A 22290-nucleotide genomic window follows, 5' to 3' on the forward strand; every position below is an offset into this window, starting at 1 on the left:
AGGTGAATTCTACTGTTTTATATATTTTTACTTGTCTGTATTCTGTGACTCTTAAATGCGAGTATATTATACAACTTTAAAAATAAAGTTGTTTTCACTAAAATTCATATATATATATATATAATTCTAAATATATTTTTCTAAGAGAACCCCAGTATTTTCAATATGCTGATATAATATTTTTTTATTGGGGGAAATTTAATTATGATGAAAAATAAATACTTAGGGGTCATTTGACAATAAGTGTGTTTCACTGTCCCTCTACACATGTGTTTCTAAGCTCATCAAATTCAGCTATTTGTTCTCTGGCAAAGTTCAAATACAAAAAAATTGCAAGGGAATGAATTTTAGTATTTACTTCCCTGTACTCAAAAGTACTTCATAGCAGTCCCAGTGGGGTTAGAACAACAGCAAAGGAAAATCATGCCCCATTATACTCTCCACCTTCCCAAAAAAGGGGCACAACCAACAAACCCAAAATAATACAGAACCACACTGAAGCACAGAGAATACTGTGGGCGCTCTCAAGTGACAGCCTTGCTCTCTTCCTAGCCAGGTCTCACAGGTACCCAGGCTTGGGAATCCAACAGCTTGAATTCCAATCTGAGATCCATCACTGAGTATTAGTTATCTAATCTGGTACAGCATGTACCTCTGGAAAATGACAAAGATGTCCATGATTAGCTTAGGACAAATAACCTTCTGGCACTAGGCGCTGATAACCCAAAGAAGAGTTAATGTGAACTACACTAAGAAAGTCACAAATTAAAGTAAAAGCTCCGTTCAAAAACGGTCCAGAAAAAGCTCACCAATAAAGAGGAAAGACAGTAGTAAGGCACTGTGATTAATGACAGGGCACTAAAGCAGACTCCAGTGACAGGAGTACTAGGGAGTTGGGAAGAAATTGAAAGCAGACCTGAAATCAGAAGGAGAAAGCTGATTTTAGGGAGAGCACATTACAGTCAGCTCAGAGGAAACATGTAGCTCTTCTATGGTTTCATTACAGATTGAGGTACAAATGGAACTCTGCTGATACTTCTCTCCCAGATTTAGGACTTTATAAAATCTCAGAGGCAAGTGGGTAAAACTTACCTTGGAAAGGTGACTAGCCAGACTATTCCCAGAGCAGAACAACAAGAAGGGATGAACCTTGTCCAAAGAACTTTGTCTGGTAGGCTTCTGAGATGGTAGTAAAAGCTATAACCTCTTCACTTTGAGAAGTTCACGAAGACTGCCTTGTGCACACGTAATCACAACTCGAGAGAACCTGACTATGAGGCTAACCGGGTTGGTGGCAACAGATATTCCAATAATCTCACTGAGGGCAGATTACAAAAGGAGGAGTGCCAGAGCGAAAGCAAAGAACAACACGATTCTGTAAAACAGAGAATCCTAACAACTCAGGTTTTATTTTCTGAACACAGGAAAGGAATAAATCAAATGCTGTACTAAATGCACCTAAGTCTAAGTGCTGTGGGTCACCCTTGTGCACAGCATGCAGCATTTAGACAGCTCTGAAAACAAAGCATGCCAAAAAATAAACCCTGACCTGTGACCTGGAAAAACTCAAGATGTTTACTAGGAATATTAAAAAATTATAGTGGAAATTGAATCTAAAGCAGTAGCTCCACTTTTTTTTTTTTTTTTTTTTTTTTTTTGCGGTACAAGGGCCTCTCACTGTTGTGGCCTTTCCCGTTGAGGAGCACAGGCTCTGGCCGCGCAGGCTCAGCGGCCATGGCTCACAGGCCCAGCCGCTCCGCGGCATGTGGGATCTTCCCGGACCGGGGCACGAACCCGTGTCCCCTGCATCGGCAGGCGGACTCTCAACCACTGCACCACCAGGGAAGCCCAGTAGCTCCACTTTTAGGCTATTTCTCCTATTCATGGCTGTTGGAAACTCTGTCATGTAAGGTACTTAACTCTGAGTTAGAAAGATGGATGACTGCACATCTACAGTTTTCATTAAGCTTTTTTCTTTAAAGAAAAAAATAACATTGTTTCTTGATTATAGTAATATATCCTCTTGTAGAATATTTGGAAGACATAATGAAGTATGAAGACTATAAAAATCATCTGTAGTTCCACTATCCAGAGAAAACCACTTTTTTACATTTTTCGTACATTTCCTTTCACTTGTGTGTACGTGTACCTATATTTAAATCAAATTGTGGAAACTGAGACCCAACGCAGCAAAAAAACTGTGACCACAGTGTATATGTGGCTTGGGAGACAGTTTTTAAAACTTACTATATTTTATTTTATTTATTTATTTTTTGCGGTATGTGGGCCTCTCACTGTTGCAGCCTCTCCCGTTGCGGAGCACAGGCTCCGGACGCGCAGGCTCAGCGGCCATGGCTCACGGGCCTAGCCACTCCGCGGCATGTGGGATCTTCCCGGACCGGGGCACGAACCCGTGTCCCCTGCATTGGCAGGTTAATTCTTAACCACTGCACCACAAGGAAGCCCATAAAACTTACTATATTTTAAAAAATACTCCCTGCCATTAAATATTCTTCCACAACACCATTATTAGTGTTTGTTGTATTGATGCTCTACAATTTATTGAGCAATTTTCCTATTAGGTTATTTAAGTTGCATTTAAAGTTTTGCTACTATAAATCATAATACAGTGATAAATATATATACCTATATATTTTGCCTTTATCTTTGATTATCTCCTTAGGATAGATATCTGGTAAAACAACTGGAACTTAATTTTTCAAGGCTCTTGATTCACACCGATAAAGTGATTTCCAAAAAGTCTGTACCAATATATATCCTACTAGCAGAGCCCTATCTGAGCCTTCCCACTTTCATCAGCACTGAATATTATTCATAGATATTTTAAACAACAACAACAAATTATCTGTTGTACTAAACTTCCTTTTTTTTTTTTTTTGCGGTACGCGGGTCTCTCACTGTTGTGGCCTCTCCCGTAGCGGAGCACAGGCTCCAGACGCGCAGGCTCAGCGGCCATGGGTCATGGGCCCAGCCGCTCCACGGCATGTGGGATCTTCCCGGACCGGGGCACGAACCCGTGTCCCCTGCATCGGCAGGCGGACTCTCAATCACTGTGCCACCAGGGAAGCCCTAAACTTCCATTTTTGAAATAAGATACAATGAGTCTATAATATGAGATAAATGATTTTTAAAAATTTAAAATACCCAGAAACATAAGTTATGTGTAATGGAGGGAAGGTATTCCAATAATCTTTTCATAAACTTTTCTTTTAAGAATGATTATTTTCTGGGGTTATGAGGCATTAATGAGTTCACCTAAAGTGTGGTAGATAGCTACAATAAACAGTACACAGTAATATAAGGCCTTCTGAAGGATGCAGAAGTTTTACCCTAAAGAACTTTCTGTATAATCTCATGAAGTATGAATCACATAGGTTAAAATAAATCACTGGAGAATGATTTAAAGTGCATTCAATCAAGCGACACAGACAGTATCCAACGATTCAGGAGATGAAGGATATTGGACTTGTTGGAAAAGGTTCACTGATGAACCCTTTCCTAATTTAATGTCAGCACGGAGAATCTAAAGCGGGAATAGTATAACAACAAGAATAATCAGGGTTTTGGCAAAGTGCAGAATCACAGCCTGATTGAAATTGGTAAGCATTGAAAAGGAGTTTGAAAAAACATTTGATAAGTAAAATTACCCAAAAGAAGGGCATGGGAATAGTTAGCTAAAGAATAAGGATTCAACGTCGTTACTGTTTCAGACAATCCATAATCATGAACATTACTGCTACCACAAACAGCTTTCCACGTCATTTTGCACATCTACTTGAGAAACATTTTAAATTTAGCACATAAAGGTGCTGCCTGCCCACCAGGTCAGTTTCAGCAGTGTGCCATTTTTACTGTTTCGCAGCATCTGCACAACTATGTAAATATTTTTATGGGCTTTATAAAAACGGGTGGAAAGAGGAAAAAAAAACCCCAAGTGGATAAAATGCTAAGGTATCCAATTTAATTGATGGCAATCAGCAAGCCTGCCCCAATTGGCATGCTTTTGGCCTCATTTGGATGCTCACTGGACATAAGCTGGTCAATGCCACGTTCAATTGTGTACAAAACTACTGGAAATATGTCACCAGAGACTGGGAGGAAGATGTTCTTTATGACACACAGGTCTATTGTTGGACGTACACTCACTGAATTGCGGTGTAGGTGAGCTGCATGTGGGTTGGATGGAGGCTCCAACACTTACTACATCTCTGAATCTGTCAATTTGTAAAATGGGGATAACAGTACCTAGGCTCAAAGGGTTTTTGTAAGGATTAAATGAGATAATTCATATATATTACTTAGAGGAAACAGTTCCTGGCACAAAGTAGCTGCTCAATAAAACATAGCATCTCTTCTTGCTACACCACCACCACCACTACCACCTTTTCAGGAATATTCTACATTCAATATAAAGGCTGCCTGAAACAGGCTCTTGTACAAGAATGAAAAGTTTACTTTCTTGAAGACTCATTTGGCAATTTTATAAAGAATGAATCAGTATAGGAAGAGAAATGGTTTGGAGAAAAGCTAAAAGTAGGTGTAGGAATCTGGATGTGACATAATTAGATCCTGGTAGTTGCGGAAACTAAAATGAAAGACAAAATTAAGCTTCTGTTGTGGAACGGAGCACATAAATCCCTCTTTTATGGCCTAACACATACAGCACTATTTGTTTAATCATAGCAGAAAACTACAATAGCCAGATGCCTTAAATCTGGTTTATATAATTTCATACATATATATTTCATACATTGGCTCTGTACCATGGTACTGCAGTGATTGCCATTTTACTTGTTGAACTACCCTACTTCCCACTTGTCAATAAGCTCAGAAAATACGGAGGAGTGGGCTTATTCACTGTGCTGTACCTCAGGACCTAGCATAGTGTGGAGCATAAATTCTGATCTTATGATAAAAACTGTGTTTTTTAAACACTGCTTTTTTTCTTTGGGGGTTCTAACAGACCCTAAGGATTTTTCCCCTAGGAAAAAAAAAGCACAAACGTAAAATTTTACATATAATTTTTTGAATCATGGTTTCCAGATTTAGAAGCCCTGCACTAGACTGTAGTGAATTCATGCTATGAAGTTTCTTGGTAAACAGCCATTTGGCTTCCCCTGACAAAATGCCCACTGGGACAGGCACTTTTTTCATTAAAACATATGCAGGTCCCAAGCAGAATGGGGTTTTACTAGTGTGCAGTGATATTAATGAGTAAGAGTACGTTAGTAAATGTCAATGGAGTTATCTCAGCACCAGACACTTTCCACAGTCACCAGATAACAAACATTTTCCATTTCATCTTCAGGGGATTTTTCCTTGCTTGTTATATCAGTAGCGTATTCCCTACTGAATGGAAAAACCTGATCCCAAATCTACACCCATACTGTCCTTTGGGAAGTGTGGTCACTCTAAGTGTTACCTGGCTTTGAATTCCATGTCCAGTTCCTAAGGAACAGGATTGTCCTTTAGCAACTAAGTAGTTCACACTTGTTTTACAGCAGCCTCTGACATCTTTGTTTCATCTCTTTTCTCTCTTTTCCTTGACTGTGAATTCATTGAGGGCAAGGGCCACCTATTTCTTAGTCTCTAGAACTGGACTTTGCATGAAGGGATGCCCAATAAATATTTCTGACCAACTGACAGACCAAAACACACTCCTTGCATGTGGTGCAGTATCATTTTACTACACTCACAGATGTTACATATAAGCTATCTCTTTATACATTACAGTATAAGTGCCAGGTAGTCTAATGAACACTAAAGCAAAATGCAACTACCAGGGGAAAACTGCAGAGTTACGCAGTAACAGCACGTCGGCCATCACATACAGTTCTCTATAGTAACACTAAAATCAAAGACTTGAGCAGAGATTCTCTCCTCAATGTGCCTGCTCAATGTATCATTTCTTCGTAGTCTGCCTCTTATTATCTGTATTTGAGAAGGAAATTTTCTAAGTCAAAAAAATAATTCAAAGCTTATAGCTGTCTTTATAACCAAATGGTATATTATAACTGTACTAAACCGATCATCTGCGTTTCACCTCTCAATGTCAGATTCCTCTTCTTTAAAAGAAGGTTAATAGGAAAAGAAGTATTTCTTGATAACTGCGTTTTATTTTTAACCGATTATTTTCTCGTTTATATGAATTTAAGCTACTAACCTTTAGTCTGTCTGGTAAACAACTAGTTTACACTACTCCAGAAAGTTAGATATAAAAACAGAAATACACACTAAAACGGCAATAGATTTAAGAATGGGGCTTAAACTGTTGCAGCTCAAACCACTGCTCCATGAATAACTATTACACAAATAACTAAATTTATAGGGCACTTTACATTAAGTATCTCATTTAATCCTCCTAACCTACTATCTGGTAGGTACCAGTCCTAACTACTTGTTATACCCAAGCTTGGCCAGCTCACTATGTACTGTCTGAAACATCCCCTCCAACCCCTACCCGCCACGGTGTCAGCCTGGTGATGGTCTAGTTATCACGCAAGGTTGAGCCCAGCCCAAGTGTCACTTACTGGATGAAGCCTTTGCTGAACCTTCTCCTTACAATTAAAGATTTGGAGATTTGCTCCAGGTTTTTCAAAAAAAAGTGTATTAGAAGAAGTGAAAGAAAGATCACCTCCTTGACCACCAATAAGCACTGAAATAATTAAGTGAGTTTTTATTCCCACGTGTTTAAGAGTTAAGCTAGGCAGAAATTCTAGGTCCAGGCCTACACTTTGGACAGCACAGTGAAGGAAGGAACTGTTTTCAGAAAACAAAAGTTGGAAACCGCAATGCTTGTAGTGCTGAGGCCACAAAGTTAGTCTATATTATCCTCTTAAGAGGATACATTATGCTTTTGCCCCCTTTCTCTTGTGGGAGTCAGAGGGCCCCAATGCAGGATTTGCACGGTCAGATGTCTGAAGTATTCTATGAATACTCCTGTGCCTGGGCACCAGGTGCTCCATTTTGTCAACACAGTAAGATTCCCATTATCACTGGCCTGGTGATCACCACTTAAAGGTTAGTAGCTAAATTAAACTTAACAATTGTCACTAGCATCAATATTAAAGCAGACATTTCTTTGGTTCAAATGACTGTTTAGACATCCAGAGTTAGCCAGTGGAGCAAGGAAACAAAATCCCTGTATTTTATTTACCTGGTTTCCTAGATCACTAAACCTATAGATGTTTTCCTGGGTCTGGACTTTCTTTTACTACTTCTAGTGCTAATCATTTGAAATTGTTTCTTCTTTTACCCAATTTAAGGCAGAATTCCAAAATTCATTTGTTAGCATTTCTCTATTTTCCTCCACACCCTCCAGAGTTGACTCTAAGGTGTTGGGAACTTCCTATTTGTCTGTTTCCCTTAATCTAAGGATGTGCCACTTAAGCTTAGGTTGCAGCCCTCATACATTTTCCATCACAGAGTTCTCCATATTGAATTTAAACAGTACCACTACAAATGCTTATGTGAACCAAACAGCTCACTTTTGTTCACTCACAGGAATCTTGCTCAAAAAACAAACATGTATTCAAATTATTAAATTTGTTAAAAGTTATTTTGAGACACTGACACATTAAATTTTATAATTAAGGGAATATTTGATATCACATGACTCTCAAAATGAATATATTTTAAAACAAAATATGCAAATTGAGGCATTTGCTAAAAGACTTCTTGGTAGCCTTCTAAAAATATATTTTTCTTCCCTAAAGATTTTTAAAGCTTTGGAGGCTGTTCTTAACAGTACTGGCATTGTATGCAGTTCTAGCTGATGTCCTCTAACCCCTGTGTACATTCTGAAACTTAGAGCCAAAGGAAGCTGTCCAGCTGACAAATCAATTGTTAAAAGATGCAAAGGGCCTTAAAAACTACTTAAACATTGCCCTTAAAGACACACCCAAATGAATGCTTTGTGTTGTGATGTTAACCCTCTCTAAAAGTGTCTAACTGGGAAAATAAAATCCTTTTCAGACACAAAGAGTGAAATCTGAGTCATGATAAGATTGCAATGACACTAGGTCAAGGGAAAGGAATCACTTTTCCTAACCCAATTGCTAAGTGCAATTCACCTTGTGCCCTCTATCCTGCAGTATGTCTAAATATTAGGCAGATTTTATGAAGAATTTATTCTCATACGTGAGCATTTCTGTCTTCATTATTTTAAGGGTAGAGAATAAACACTAGCTAAGAGGTCACTACATAAAAATACAAAACAATTTGACTCAAATTATGACTCATGTTAATTCTCTTTCTTACTGTACTAAGAGAATTTAGGGGTAGAAGATGAAACGCTCTCACAATTTAGAAAAGGTTCTGGGAGAAAGTCACAAGTCAAGAACCACAAAGGTCTCAAAGGTACTGACAGTGGAAATTTCAAATGGGTCATCATAGATACCACAAATAACTTATAAAAAGCAATGGCCAATAGGTTCCATGGGAAGAAATTACCTTATCAATCATGCCTTTTTAAGGCATTGTGCTTTTTTAAGACACCATATTCATTAAATAAGCACTGAATGGAAAACTGCTTTCTCATCTAACCTTATAATCTATATTATTAAAGAAAAAAATGTTTGACCAAATATTTTCTAGATATCATAGCCTATTTAACATTATATCCTGATGATAGGATACCCTTCATGAGCGTTTCAACTATATCATGTACAACCCTATAATTATGGTCATGCTTTTTTATCTTTATTAAGAATCACTACAATTTCTATAATATTTTAGCATCTAATCAGAATTAATAGCTTTTTCATTGTTGATTAGGGTCAGATGTGATAAGTGACCTCAAATGTTCTTTTTAGAGGCTTCAAGACAAAGAACTCTGAACAAGCACCAGCATCTTTTGAAAGGATACCTCAGGGGGCAGGGAAAAATTATTTTTCCCAGTAAAGTAGAGAAGGGGAGCTGGTGGTAGGTAAGGATGAAAGGTTTTCAGGCTTGTTAATAGTTTACAGCATGGGTTCTTCCTGCCTTTCCCTGACCCTCCCAGCCCGAGTAACAATGGGGATGCTGGTGAGATACTAGTGGATGGGTTCTAACCATACCTTCGTGGGTAGGCTCTGGGTCAGGTGTAAGTGAGATGTCATCCAGCTCTCGCAGGCAGAGCCATTCTCCATCCATAGACACTCGGAATTTGCAAAGGTAGATGGTCTCCATAGCAGCCTGTGTGATCTTGTCAGTGGTGGGGGTCGGCATATCGGTGGGAGGCGTCAGAGCCGACATGATGACTCAGCTGGGACCACAACACACACACACACACACACACACACACACACACACACCCCGCACAAAAATAAAGCCTCCTCAACAAAAACCCCCAATCCAAAGCTCTGCAACAAAGCTCTCAAGAAACGGGGTGGGGGAGGTTAAAAAAAACACACCTTATGGTTTAAGAACTAACTGTTCAAGATAAACAATTCTACCCTATCTCTTCTCATAGACAGCTCCTACCACCTAGCAAAATAAGATGATGCTTGTCTTCTTCCAGCTTCTCTCTTGTTATCTTCCCTTCCCTACCTCCTTCTTTTTCAGCTGAGCCAGAGGCTTGAAATCCTGCACAGCCGATGCTACCTTAGCTGGCTTTGAAAAACTGGCCTCTGTATGAGTAAGTGAAAAATCCTCCTTCTCTGTGCAGGAAAAAGAAAAAAGTACAAAAGAAAAAAAAAACGAACAAAAAATAAACCAATATTTTCGATTTAGCTTAAAAAAAAAAATCCTGAACTGCAGAAATCACTTCCAGGATCTGCTCAGAGGAGCTGGGATGCTGAGTTCTAATAGGATTGGTCGTGCGCAGTAAGCAGGGTGTTGACCAAAATGGCTGACTAATGAACTGAACTGAAAATTCAGGCTCATGTGACCAGCTGCTCTGAACGTAGGGCGAGCAATTCCCAGGATGCTTTATAGATGCTGCTGATGCAGGGAGAGCAATTAGGCTGCTAGCTCTCATCCTGCACAACCCACTTCCAGACTATGCTAGTCAAACTGTGATCAGACATAACACAATGCACATATCCTCATCAATTCCCCTCTCTGTGGGATAAAAGGGCTGGATAACAGGAAGACACTTAATACTGGGTAATACTGCACCGCAAAGATGGTAAAAGAGGTAGTTAGATTACTTTAACAAGCACATAATTCACCTCTTTTTTCCTTATATACTTAGCTATCAAAATTCTTTGCTCTGCTAAAGGTGGTGTTTTAAGAAAAACTAAAGCAGATTTTCCATTTAAATACCATACTCTCAGGCATTCATAATTTCCTTCTCTAAAGTACAAAGACCTAACTTTGTAGACAGGACAGAAGTGCAAGAAAAAAAAACTTGAAGTGAAAAAAGTAAAATCCTTCCTGATTAATGGCAATTTCCCCCTCCCCTTCTGATATTGCTGTATTTACCAAGTTTCTGCATTAGATTATTTTCTAGTACCTTAAAAATTCTCCCATCTTGGAACATGCTAAGGGCACATTATCCAGTTCTCTTAAACCAATCTACCAGTTTACCCACCCGCCCACGTATCTATACTATCCAAGGAGACCATTATGCCTTGGTAGCAAGAAGTTAGGTACTTGCTTTCTGAGCTACATAAATAACAAGGAGATAAGGGATGACAAAGATTTTCTTTGAAAATGTTTTGGACGATTGAAAATAAGTTTCTGTTTGTTTGTTTGTTTTTACTTAAGGGTCTGGTTTTTAGGAGGAGCACAAAACTTCAAGAAATATGTCCCAAGATGATTTATTGTGTTCTAGGATTTCTTATCAGAGGGTTATCTAAAAACTGAAAGAAAAATTTCTCCTTGAGTATTATTAAAATTTTTTAAAATATTTATTCATTTTTGTATGCGTTAGGTCTTCGTTGCTGTGCACGGGCTTTCTCTAGTTGCGGCGAGCAGGGGCTACTCTTCGTTGCAGTGCGCAGGCTTCTATTTGTGGTAGCTTCTCTTGTTGCAGAGCACAGGCACTACGTGCACGGGCTTCAGTAGTTGTGGTGTGTGGGCTCAGTAGTTGTGGTGCACGGGCTTAGTTGCTCTGTGGCATGTGGGATCTTCCCAGACCAGGGCTCAAACCTGTGTCACCTGCACTGGCAGGTGGATTCTTAACCACTGCGCCACCAGGGAAGCCCAAGTATTTTATATATATATATATATATGTGTATATATATATATATATATATATATATATATACACATACATACATACATATAAATAACTGAATCACTTTGCTGTATACCTGAAACTAACATAACATTGTAAATAACTGTAATTCAATAAAACAAATTTTTTTTAAGTAAATGAAAAGGAAAGCCATACTGGAATAAAGTGTTTACAGCAAATACAAAAAAATTCATAAATGCTTCCATCCTAATTTGAGATTCAACTCAAAGAAAAAATGCTCAGAACCAGATTCTGTAGGTAAACAGGTATTTTCATATTGTTAGAGGGAAGGCAATCTGGTACAATGTAAGAATATATATACGTATATGCTTATTTATAATTAGGAAGAACGTCAGCAAGTTACTAAGGAAAATAAAATTTTCCAACTAGGTTTATTCATTTCTATTTAAATCTCTTCCAACATTATTCTACATCTGGACCAGAGCTATTCATTCATTCATTCATTCAGTAAATATTCACTGAGAGTACTCCATGTGCCAGGCACTGGGCATGCAGCTTAAGACAAGATCACTTCTTCAAGGAAGCAGAGTTTACATATCCAAATACTGAATATAAGTCTTTATTTAACACATTCACATTTAATTACAGTCCAATTCCTTTCTAGCCAGACATCTTTATAGATTAAAACTTAAAGGGAGATAGTTTATAGTTTCACTTTAAGCCATGTAATACTTCAAAACACCGTTAAGCAGTCATTAAAATCTTTAAAATTACACTGAATAGTTCCTGGAACCACAATACCAAAGAGCCCTGGCTATCTGTACATATGACATCAAGACTCTAGGTCACTGATACATTCTTAAAATATAGAACTGTGAATATGTGAATTAATCTGAATGCTCTGGGATTGCCTGTGTCCACCAACACCTGAATTCAGCCTGTCACAAACCATGATGGACAATCTTCCCACCAACCAAACAATAAGCATTTATTTAACCCTGAACAGGAGATCTGGATTGATTACAACGTACCAGCAAAACAAAAACATCTAGGTCAATAAGCACAGAAACTTGATTAACATTCCTTCCAAAGGTCCTCTCCAGGTAGACACAAGGAAGGAAGCCCAAAGCAACTAAAACTTCTGCCAAGGAGAGAAAAACCTGTCTGCACTGGTTACCCTTGACTTTCCCATACCTATCAGTTTGAGGGGGTATTAGCAGTTATTTCAGAAATAAGAACTGTGGGTGGGCAGGAAAACCTGTACTTTTACCCAGTTATACCTGTTTGCAGGTAACCACTCTTGAGTCTTCAACATGACAGTTATTCATTGTTCTGTTCATAAGCAATGAACTTACTATGAAAACACACACTAAATAGAGGACTAATAAAAATAATTTTAAATATTGCTTGGTAATGTTTTTACTATGTAAACATATTAGCTTAGAATATAAGGGCAATATTAAGTCATCAGTAAGACATACAAACCTTGAACTTTTTTTTCATAATCTTTTCTCATAAACACACTAATTATAAGCTGCATTGAACTATTTTCTCATTTGATTCCACTTGAGAATAACAGCATATATTTGTAAAAGAGTTGTGAGGAGGTCTGGGGTACAGTTTGTGGCCCTAAAACAGAATTAACAAGGCTATGTGAAGTTCAAATCCAAGATAATGATCTGAACAATACTATGTTCTAACTGCTCACCCAGCATGAATTTTCCACATTATGGTTGATTCAAAGCAAATGAGATTCACTTTTCAAAGTTAGTAGTTACATTCCTTTAAAGTATATTTACTCAGCTACTATTATAAGACAAAGGCTGATTTGTCACACCCAATGGCCCTGTTATACGATGTGGAAAAATTATTACTACTTAAGGTAGCTACCATTTATTGAATTTTTATTTTCTGTTAGGTGCTTTGTAAATATCATATCAAATCCTCACAAGAATCCTGCAAAGTTGGGACTTTCCTGGTGGCGCAGTGGTTAAGAATCCGTCTGCCAATGCAGGGGACACGGGTTCAAGCCCTGGTCCGGGAAGATCCCACATGCCGAGGAGCAACTAAGCCCGTGCACCACAACTACTGAGCCTGCGGTCTGGATCCCGCAAGCCACAACTACTGAAGCCCAAGCGCCTAGAGCCCGTGCTCCGCAACGAGAAGCCACCGCAATGAGAAACCCGTGCACGGCAACAAAGAGTAGCCCCTGCTCGCCGCAACTAGAGAAAGCCTGTGCACAGCAACGAAGACCCAATGCAGCCAAAAAAAAAGAAAAAAAAGAATCCTGCAAAGTAGGTATTGATATTCCCTCTTTACATTCAAGGAAACCAAAGTTGAGCCACATAACTGGCCCAAGATCACACAATTAGCAAGTGGCAGAACCAGGATCCCCAGCTGCTTCTAGAATGCCCATGAAGTCCATTTTTTCTTCTATACTTTGCAGCTTCAGCACTCCACCCCAAGGATTAAACTTTACTCAGGGAAAATAAAGGAAAACAAAACAAAGTAACACAGGCAAGGTCCTCTTGAAATTTCCTAAACAGTTATTTCAACAAAGTTAAGATTTGAAGCAGAGAAAAAATTTAACCGCTTTCATACTTTACACCTTAATGTTTCACAAACCATATATTCCACTTAGTCACCCTTATACATCTAGTTTACGTTTTTAATAAGTGGGCATTTTCTTTTCTTTCTTTCTTTCTTTTTTTTTGGCCAAGCAGCAAGGCTTGCAGGATCTTAGCTCGCTGACCAGGGATCAAACCCAGGTCCCAGCAGTGAAAGTGCTGCATCCTAACCATTGAGCACAGGGAATTCCCAAGTGGGCATTTTCTGAGAAGCTGAGAATCCGGCATGTATCTTTCTGCTTGTGCTGGCGAAGGGTAAACCAGATTCTTCCTGACTATTGTGAAGGATGTCACTTGCTTAACTGTACCATTGAAAAAACCATCTTACCGAGTTCCCGCCACATTTACTTATCCGGGTGGACATATTAAGAACACCTGATACATCCAGAAGTGTTAAAAGATAAATGAAGTGGGGGGGAACGATTTTCTAAAATGACTCATTTCAGAACTTTTTTAAATAACAAACTTCGATGCCTAATTTTAATTCTTAAAAAAAAATCACCAATACCCATGAAACCATTGCCCAACTGGAGAAACAGACCAGTGTCTTTCATTTACATGCTCCTTCTCTGTTCTGAATTCCTGCCTCCCCTTTTGAGGCAGCTACTTCTGAATTTTGTGTAAATCACTGTCTTATTTTAGAAATATTACAAATACACGGATGCCTAAATAATATTTTAGCTTGTTTTTTTTTTTTAACTGTAGCGAAAAGGGTTTGATACTGTATATAACCTAAGCCTTTCACTCAAAACTGCATTTTCTAAGACTTATCCACATTGTAGTGTGTAGCTTGTACTTTACCCTTTGGGCTGCTGTGTTACAAGGTAACAGTCCATTGTATGTATAAACAATTTTTGATCTATTTTCATGCTGGTGAGCATTTGGGTTATTTCTAATTTTTTCGTTTTAAATGATATTATTTAGATACTTTTCAGAAATAGATTTCTGGTAGGTATGCCAATTCTTCTTCAACAGGTTTGAGGGTAAGAGACCACTTCACTTACTTCTTTTACAGTTAGCTGACTCCTCCTATTACTTAGTTCCTATTCTGCACACAATAGTGCTTAAAATTTGTCAACTTGTGCAACTACATCAATTTGTAAAACTCACAAGTTCTGTTACCCAAGGCTTCCTGGGTCACCGTTTTACAATTTAAGAAGAAAAGTCTCATCCCCTCCCCCCAAGTTCACTAGTTGCTGTTAGCACAAAAGGGTTCCCTTGATGAATTACCATCATGATGCCATCTGGGAAAGCCCAGATGTTTCTGCTAAATTATAAGATTATTCAATTGAAAGATCATGACTTTGTCACATGCTCCAGTCCTCCCTCTCACTTCCTTCCCTCCCCCACACGAAGATCTATTATATCCTCCTCTAATGTTGAGATTGCTACAAGTCTAGGTTTATATACTTGGCAGGCTCAGTATTACTCTGTAGATATTCCAAGGAAGATAATATATACTATGAGTATACCTGAGAAGCTGAGTTATGGTTGCTAAAAACACCACCAGGACTATTACATTGCATAATATTTTTCTTGTAAAATTAACCAGCATAAGACTGAAAATAACTCCTACCTTAATAACTAAAATGGATCTCATGGCTACGTGGCAGTAGGTAATAATTTACAGATGTAAAGCTACCAACTACTTAGTAGACAATCTTGGGAAACTTATCCTCCTCTTGTCTCAATTTATTCAGCTATAAACATGGAACTAAATAACTAGCTTCACAAAGATCACAGGCTCCATGAGAAGAACTCTGCCTGTTTTACACACCATTACACACTTGCTTAAAATAATACCTACCAAATACCAGATACTCCATAGATACTTGTTGGTATAGATATATAACTCTAAAGCACTCTATATTCTTGCAATGATATATTTCCACCCTCCTGTTTCACTTCAACCATGAAAGCCCCCAAGTTCTAGAAAATCAAGCTATATTTATGCCCCAACAAACATGTCATTCTAACACAGGCTTTATTCATTTATACACAACAGATTCAATGATTTAATATGTATAAAGCACCTATTATGTCTAGCCACTATGGATATGAAGAAAGAACAAGGCAATAGACAAGAAACAGAAAATTACAGGTGTTTAAGAAATTTCTAAATCCCCGTTACACACATGGCTATTCAGTATTGCTTACATACCTATTTTCTCTATCACGCTGGTGGCTTGTGAATTTCACATTCATTCATTTTTAGCAAATAGGGCTTTATCAGGTAGAACAAGGAACTAGAGGGCTACTGCTGCCTAAAGAGGAGCCTCCAGTTTAGGATGTGATTCCAGTTATGGGAGGTGGTGAAGGAGGCTGAGAGCATGTGGACTCAAGCCAGAATGCCCACAGTCAATCCTAGGTCCATCACTTAGAAGCTGAGTGCTTATTTCTGCGCCTGTTCCTTCACTGACAAAATGGCGATACTCATATTCACTACTTCAGAGTTAGATGAAGTAATGAAAGTAAAATGCTCAACATGGTACTTTACACAAAGTAAGCAGTCAGTAAATGGCAGCCATTATCATCATTTTAATATGTGATTCTGCTTTCAAGAGTACTGGGAAACAACCCAAAAACCCAAAAAACCCAAAAACCCTATCAATCACATGAAATGAAAGTCAGTAAGGATGAATGTTCAAGGGACTAAGGTAGAGGAAAGTAAAAAAGGCGATCTGAGTAAAGGGTATGCTGGGGCATCACTTGGGACTTGAGAAAGGAAGAGGAGAGAGGGGTCAGAATTTTACCAAGCCTTCATAACAGGTGACCAGATTTCCTAAGTTCATAAAAAAGGCAGAGGAAGCAGATAAATGTCTGTGGACAGTCCATAAACAGATTCTAAAATTAGAGAGAAAAACCATATTCTTAAAGGCAGTATGTTGAAACAATTTCTCCCGCTTTCTACATGCCTTTTGCTGTCACAGTCTGCTAATCTCTCCTTTCCTTATGGATCATGAGGTTTCAGACTTTCCCGCCTCTGCCCCACCATCCATGACACTCCCTCTGACACATGCTGAGTGTCATGTCCATTCCGTATGGAGCAAGTCTAGAACCAGACACTCACTAAGATGGGTTGTGCAAAGAGGAATATCATCTTGGCCCAGCAGCCCTTGATTCCTGATCTGTTATGTTTTAGGAAGACTATGAACTTTTCACAATTATTCAAACATAGCTACAGTAGAGGGCGTGACAGTATTGATAGGTACCCTCTCGAGTACCACTGCCTTTGTAACTCTAAAAGCATTTCTTTTCACGTAATTTCAAACCAATTCTTTATGCTTATGGTATACTACTAACTTCCCAAAATAAAATTTAAAGCTCATACTTGAGCCACGTCGCACTGTAGGAAGACATTATAATGTTAATAAGGTTTGTGTAGAAATGTAAGTTGTGATGTTCTGCAAAGTTCCTTAAAATGGGATTCTACTTTTATTTATGATGGCTACAGGTTACTTATTGTGTAATGATAGAGAAGCAGCATATCTTTTATGCAACTTGTTTCATTATTTAAGGAATTTTCAAAAATATTAGCCAACAAGGAATTATCATTATTTCATCCAGTTAATTTGGCTAAACTCTCATCATCATCCACCTAGACTTTCTACTACCTATAACATACACTAGAAAAATATGTTCTCAGCTTCTTGATAAAATTTTACCTGTTTAACACATAGGTTTCTGTTAAAAGTCAAACAAAAAAGGGAAAAGATGAGAGACAAAATACAGTCAGGTGAACATGTTTTGAAGCCAATACTATTATTTCAGTCTGAAAAGTTGCTTTCTTTGCCACCTTTCCTCTGCTGTCTCTCCCACCCAGGAACTTCTTTACTGCCTTCTACCCAAACTGGGTTCTTTAAGGCCTTGGTGAGGGAGTACACAGTGATTAACAACATGAGCGTTGGATACTCAGACTATTGAGGAATATGAATTCATTCTCTGTCCTTCAGTTAAAAAAAAGCAATATATACAAATATTGAATTATTATGTTGTATACCTGAAACTAACACAATATGTCAATTATGGTTACCGGGGGGGAAGGTTGAGGGGAAAGGATAGTTAGGGAGTTTGGGTTTGACATGTACACACTGCTATATTTAAAATGGATAGCCAACAGGGACCTACTGTATACCACAGGGAACTCTGCTCAATATTCTGTAATAACCTAAATAGGAAAAGAATTCGAAAAAGAATAGATACATGTATATCTATAACTGAATCATTTTGCTGTTCACCTGAAACTAATACAACATTGTTAATCAACTATACTCCAATATAAAATAATAATTTTAAAAATATGTCAATTATATATCAGTAAAAACATAAAAACAAAAACCAAAAAACACTTCTGGGGACAGGGACAGAAATCTGTGTTAACAGGACCTCCAGGTGACTCTGATGTGCGCTAAAGTTTGAGATAAGACTTTTCCTAAACCAAAGAATCTACATCTCCAGAAAAATCTTCTAAATCCAAGGTTACTCTATCAGAATTTATTTCATAATAGCTTAGATATCACTAAAAGACTGAATCAAATACTCTGATGAAAAACGTATGTTGCACCTACCTATATGAATTCTATGTGAACTACTCCTCCCCATTTTTTTCTTTTCAGCTTTCATTGTTAAGTGAGTAGTTTTATGCACTAGCTCTTCCATCTAATGGAAATTCTAAGAAATACCTCTTATAAATATAACCCCCCAAACTGATAAGTACTGATACATGTGAAGTTTGTGCCTCCCTGCCTAGAACATAAAAATATTCTATAAATGTAGCCACTAAGTACCATTACTATCTTACTAGTCACATTCTTTATTCATAATTGTTTGGGTTACAGAACTACAGTAAAATTTCTGTTATCTAATGAAGAACCTTTTAGGATCCTCTAGTATCCAGAATGAAGCTAAGATGAGAACTAAGAAAAAAGAAAACTCTGAAAGAATGAACCCATGATTATCAATAGCAGAGCAGCCAAAACAAAGACTCAAAAATTACATCTAATATTCTGAAACTGTTGCTTTGTCAATAAGAAGCATAACAGGACTTTTTGATAATGCCAGGCCAGAAGAGGAGGTAAAACAAAAGAAAGCAGGCAGAAGAGAAGGGGAGCAATTGGCTGGGAAGACAAACTGTTGACAGTTTAGGCAGCAGTGGTGATAAAAGCAAAATCAGGAAGGCAAGCAGCAGACAGCAAGCTTAGTCATGAGGTGGGAAATGGGGGTATGACCCAGCTCCCAGGACCTTAGACGCTCAAGATCCCAGGTTATTTCAGCTGTGTGTGGAAAAGGACCCACCTGCATTTAGATACTCTTAAGGGCTAAACTACAGGTCTCTGGTAGTCACTAATCTACAATTACACACCGAAGATGCTACGTTTCTGAGGGTTTCCCCCCTTTTCTTATGGGCCTTTACTTCTGCTATTTGACAAAACAGCATTTAATGAATCAGAAAGTGGCTCTTTGCATTCTGAACACAGCTGGAAAAGAGCTGATGGCTGACAGATTTGTGAATCACAATACTGTAAATGAAGGCACTGCTCTACATTAATTATAACAAAATGCTGTCTTCTAAAAAGTCACACATCAAGCTAAAACCTACTCATGTGAGGTGAATGCTCAAAACTTTTTGGTTCTGATGGTTCAACCCTTCCCCTGCACACCTCCCAATTTTGAGCTGATGCCTCTACATTTACAAATCCAAAAAAAGTGACTTTTGTCTTTTCAAAGTTTAAAAAGCACACAGCAGATGAACTGATTAATGTGTATTCAACTCCTAATCAGGTATAATGTTTTCTAGAGTACTATTAAACAATGAAAAGAGAAAAAAGAGAGAGACATAATAATAGAAATACCCATGGAGAATAAAGTCAATGAATAAATACATACATACACATACAAATAATGTATATACGCACATATACCTATATAATACATAATATCTTTCTGTTGTAGGTGTGTGTATGAAACTGTGAACCTAAAATTGATTTTCTCCTCTTAAATACACATTCCTGGGTTCGTATGTAAATGAGAGCACTCATTCCCCACATCCTGGACTCTTAAAGAGCATCCATGAGAAACAGTGAATGCTTCTAGAAGCCTCATTCTCTGCACTTTCCAGGGCTCAACCAAGGCATTCACTGTTAAGTATACTCAACTTTGACGTGGGTAGTCACTGTAATGCTTCCGGTCCTTCCCAAGACGTGTTTCCCCCTTCTTTCTATTCCTTTCCTAGCTCTCCTATCTCAAAATAGCACATGCAAATACAGAAAGAAAGCTGCTACTTTGTGAGTGGACTCTTTTTTGGTACACTGCTGTATTTGGGAGAGAAAAGACAAGGACAGAGATGTGGGCTATTTGTATGGCATTGCTTTAAATATAAATGTTTGTGGTAGCTCTGAGAGTTGAAAGAGGAAAAGAACTGTCAATAGAAGCTGATAACCATGCAAATGGCAGGGGTGCCTCTTCCCTCCAACACCAAGGAGAAGCCATCTCTTGTCCATTCTGTCCACTCACAAGATGACTTCTAAAGTTAGGATGGAAAAGGAAGGCATTAGGTGTTACTGAGCAAGGGCTGGTGTGCCCTTGGCACAGAAAGCCAAACTCTGATAACAGGTGTTTGCGGCAAAGTAAGGGTTTATTTGCAGGGCGCCAAGCAAGTAGAATGGGCAGCTCATGCTCAAAAGACCCGAACTCCTGGATGGCTTTCAGGCAAGGGTTTTTAAAGACAGTTTTAGAGGAGAGGGTCGTAGGATGCGTGATCAGCTCGTGGACCTTTTTCTGATTCGTTGGTGGTGAGGTAACAGGCTGATGTTTCAGGAATCTCAAACTTCTGGTTCCAACCAGTCTGGGGTCTACCTTGCTTGTGGTCAGCATGTAGTGGCCATCGTCCACCTGGATGGGGGTCTTAGTCTCTACAGAGCAACTCAAAGATATGCATCAGGGGCTTCCCTGGTGGCGCAGTGGTTGAGAATCTGCCTGCTAGTGCAGGGGACACGGGTTCAAGCCCTGGTCTGGGAGGATCCCACATGCTGCGGAGCAACTGGGCCCGTGGGCCACAACTACTGAGCCTGCGCGTCTGGAGCCTGTGCTCCGCAACAGGAGAGGCCGCGATAGTGAGAGGCCCACACACCGCAATGAAGAGTGGCCCCCCACTTGCCACAACTAGAGAAAGCCCTTGCACAGAAACGAAGACCCAACACAGCAAAAATAAAAAAATAAAACAAAAAATCACAAAGAACTGAAGTAATCTACTGATTCATAAATCTAAATATTCATTTTAAAAAAAGATATGCATCAGATTGTTATCTATATCCCCTCAGGAGAAACCAGGAGTCCTGTGACACTACTGTCCTCTTCACTGACTGCTTGCATCTGCTCTTTGGAACTCAGGGAAGGCCTAGGAGTCTAAAGCCTTTTTTTCTACAAATAAGAAATGGGACTTTTGTACTTGGGAAAGTCCCACAGGGTCCTGCTTGGTTTCAATGCCCCCTTTACTTTGATACTCCTCAATCCTGAGGGGAACAGGTATGGGACAAGAAAGGAAATAGAGTTGTTGGTTTTTTTTAATATAAATTTATATATTTTGGCTGCGTTGGGTCTTCGTTGCTGTGCGCGGGCTTTCTCTAGTTGCGGTGGGCGGGTGCTACTCTTCGTTGCGGTGTGCGGGCTTCTCATTGTCGTGGCTTCTCTTGTTGTGGAGCACGGGCTCTAGGCGGGCAGGCTTCAGTAGTTGTGGCACGTGGGCTCAGCAGTTGTGGCTTGCAGGCTCTAGAGTTCAGTCTCAGTAGCTGTGGTGCACGGGCTCAGTTGCTCCACAGCATGTGGGATCTTCCCTGGCCAGGGCTTGAACCCGTGTCCCTTGCATTGGCAGGCAAATTCTTAACCACTGCACCACCAGGGAAGCCCGGAAATAGAGTTTTGAATAGAGAGGTTAATCATAAACTTGGCAGAAGAACTCAGTTTTAGGGGGACCTGGTTTCAAAAGTATTAGACCATGGCATGCAAGTAGCTCCTTCTTATAGAGTTGATGAGAAATTGGAATGGACGGTCATACACCAAGGGGGAAATGGCCCCACGAAATATGAACACATACATCTCTGTGAATGCATGCAAAAGTTCTGGAAGAAAACTCACCAAACTCAAAAGTGGTAGTCTCTGATAATAAATTGTGGTGGTGATGGGGGGTGGGGGAGAGGAGGGTTTGGGGGCCCACAAAGAGGAAAGTCACTTTGTGCTCAATGTACCTTTGCATTATAAAACATTTAAATAGTGAGAACAGATCCATGTGCTACTTGTGATTTTTACTTAAAAAAAAAAAGGCATGGTAGAAAGTTGAGATTTAAAAGCTAGGAGCATAAAAATTTAGCAGATTACCAGCACTCAGAGTCAGAGAGTGACATAATCCAACAAGGCACATCAGAAACCTTTCATATTGCATTTAAGCTCGCTGCATGTTTCATGGACATTATATCCTGCAAGATTTTACACTGAAACGTTACATGTCATGAACCCTGAAAGGTT

At 39.0% G+C, this 22290-nt stretch overlaps 1 protein-coding gene across 8 annotated transcripts in view; it reads right to left on the bottom strand.

Annotated features, from left to right (window-relative positions):
* RUFY3 (RUN and FYVE domain containing 3) overlaps positions 1 to 22290 on the bottom strand; it is an 84346-nt gene that overhangs the window by 58872 nt on the left and 3184 nt on the right. The window contains exon 1 of one of the 8 annotated variants that reach the window (XM_060012424.1): positions 9078 to 9946. The exons of 4 other annotated variants lie outside the window; for them this stretch is intronic. In XM_060012424.1, the coding sequence (XP_059868407.1) occupies positions 9078 to 9255 (178 nt within the window). In that variant the 5' untranslated portion in view covers positions 9256 to 9946. Of the gene's footprint in view, positions 1 to 9077; positions 9947 to 22290 lie in introns of those variants that run through there. 3 more of the 8 variants (XM_060012425.1, XM_060012428.1, XM_060012429.1) reach the window with 3 other exon arrangements.

This window comes from Delphinus delphis, chromosome 5 (genome assembly GCF_949987515.2).
Source record: "Delphinus delphis chromosome 5, mDelDel1.2, whole genome shotgun sequence".
NCBI classification, from domain to species: Eukaryota; Metazoa; Chordata; class Mammalia; order Artiodactyla; family Delphinidae; genus Delphinus; species Delphinus delphis.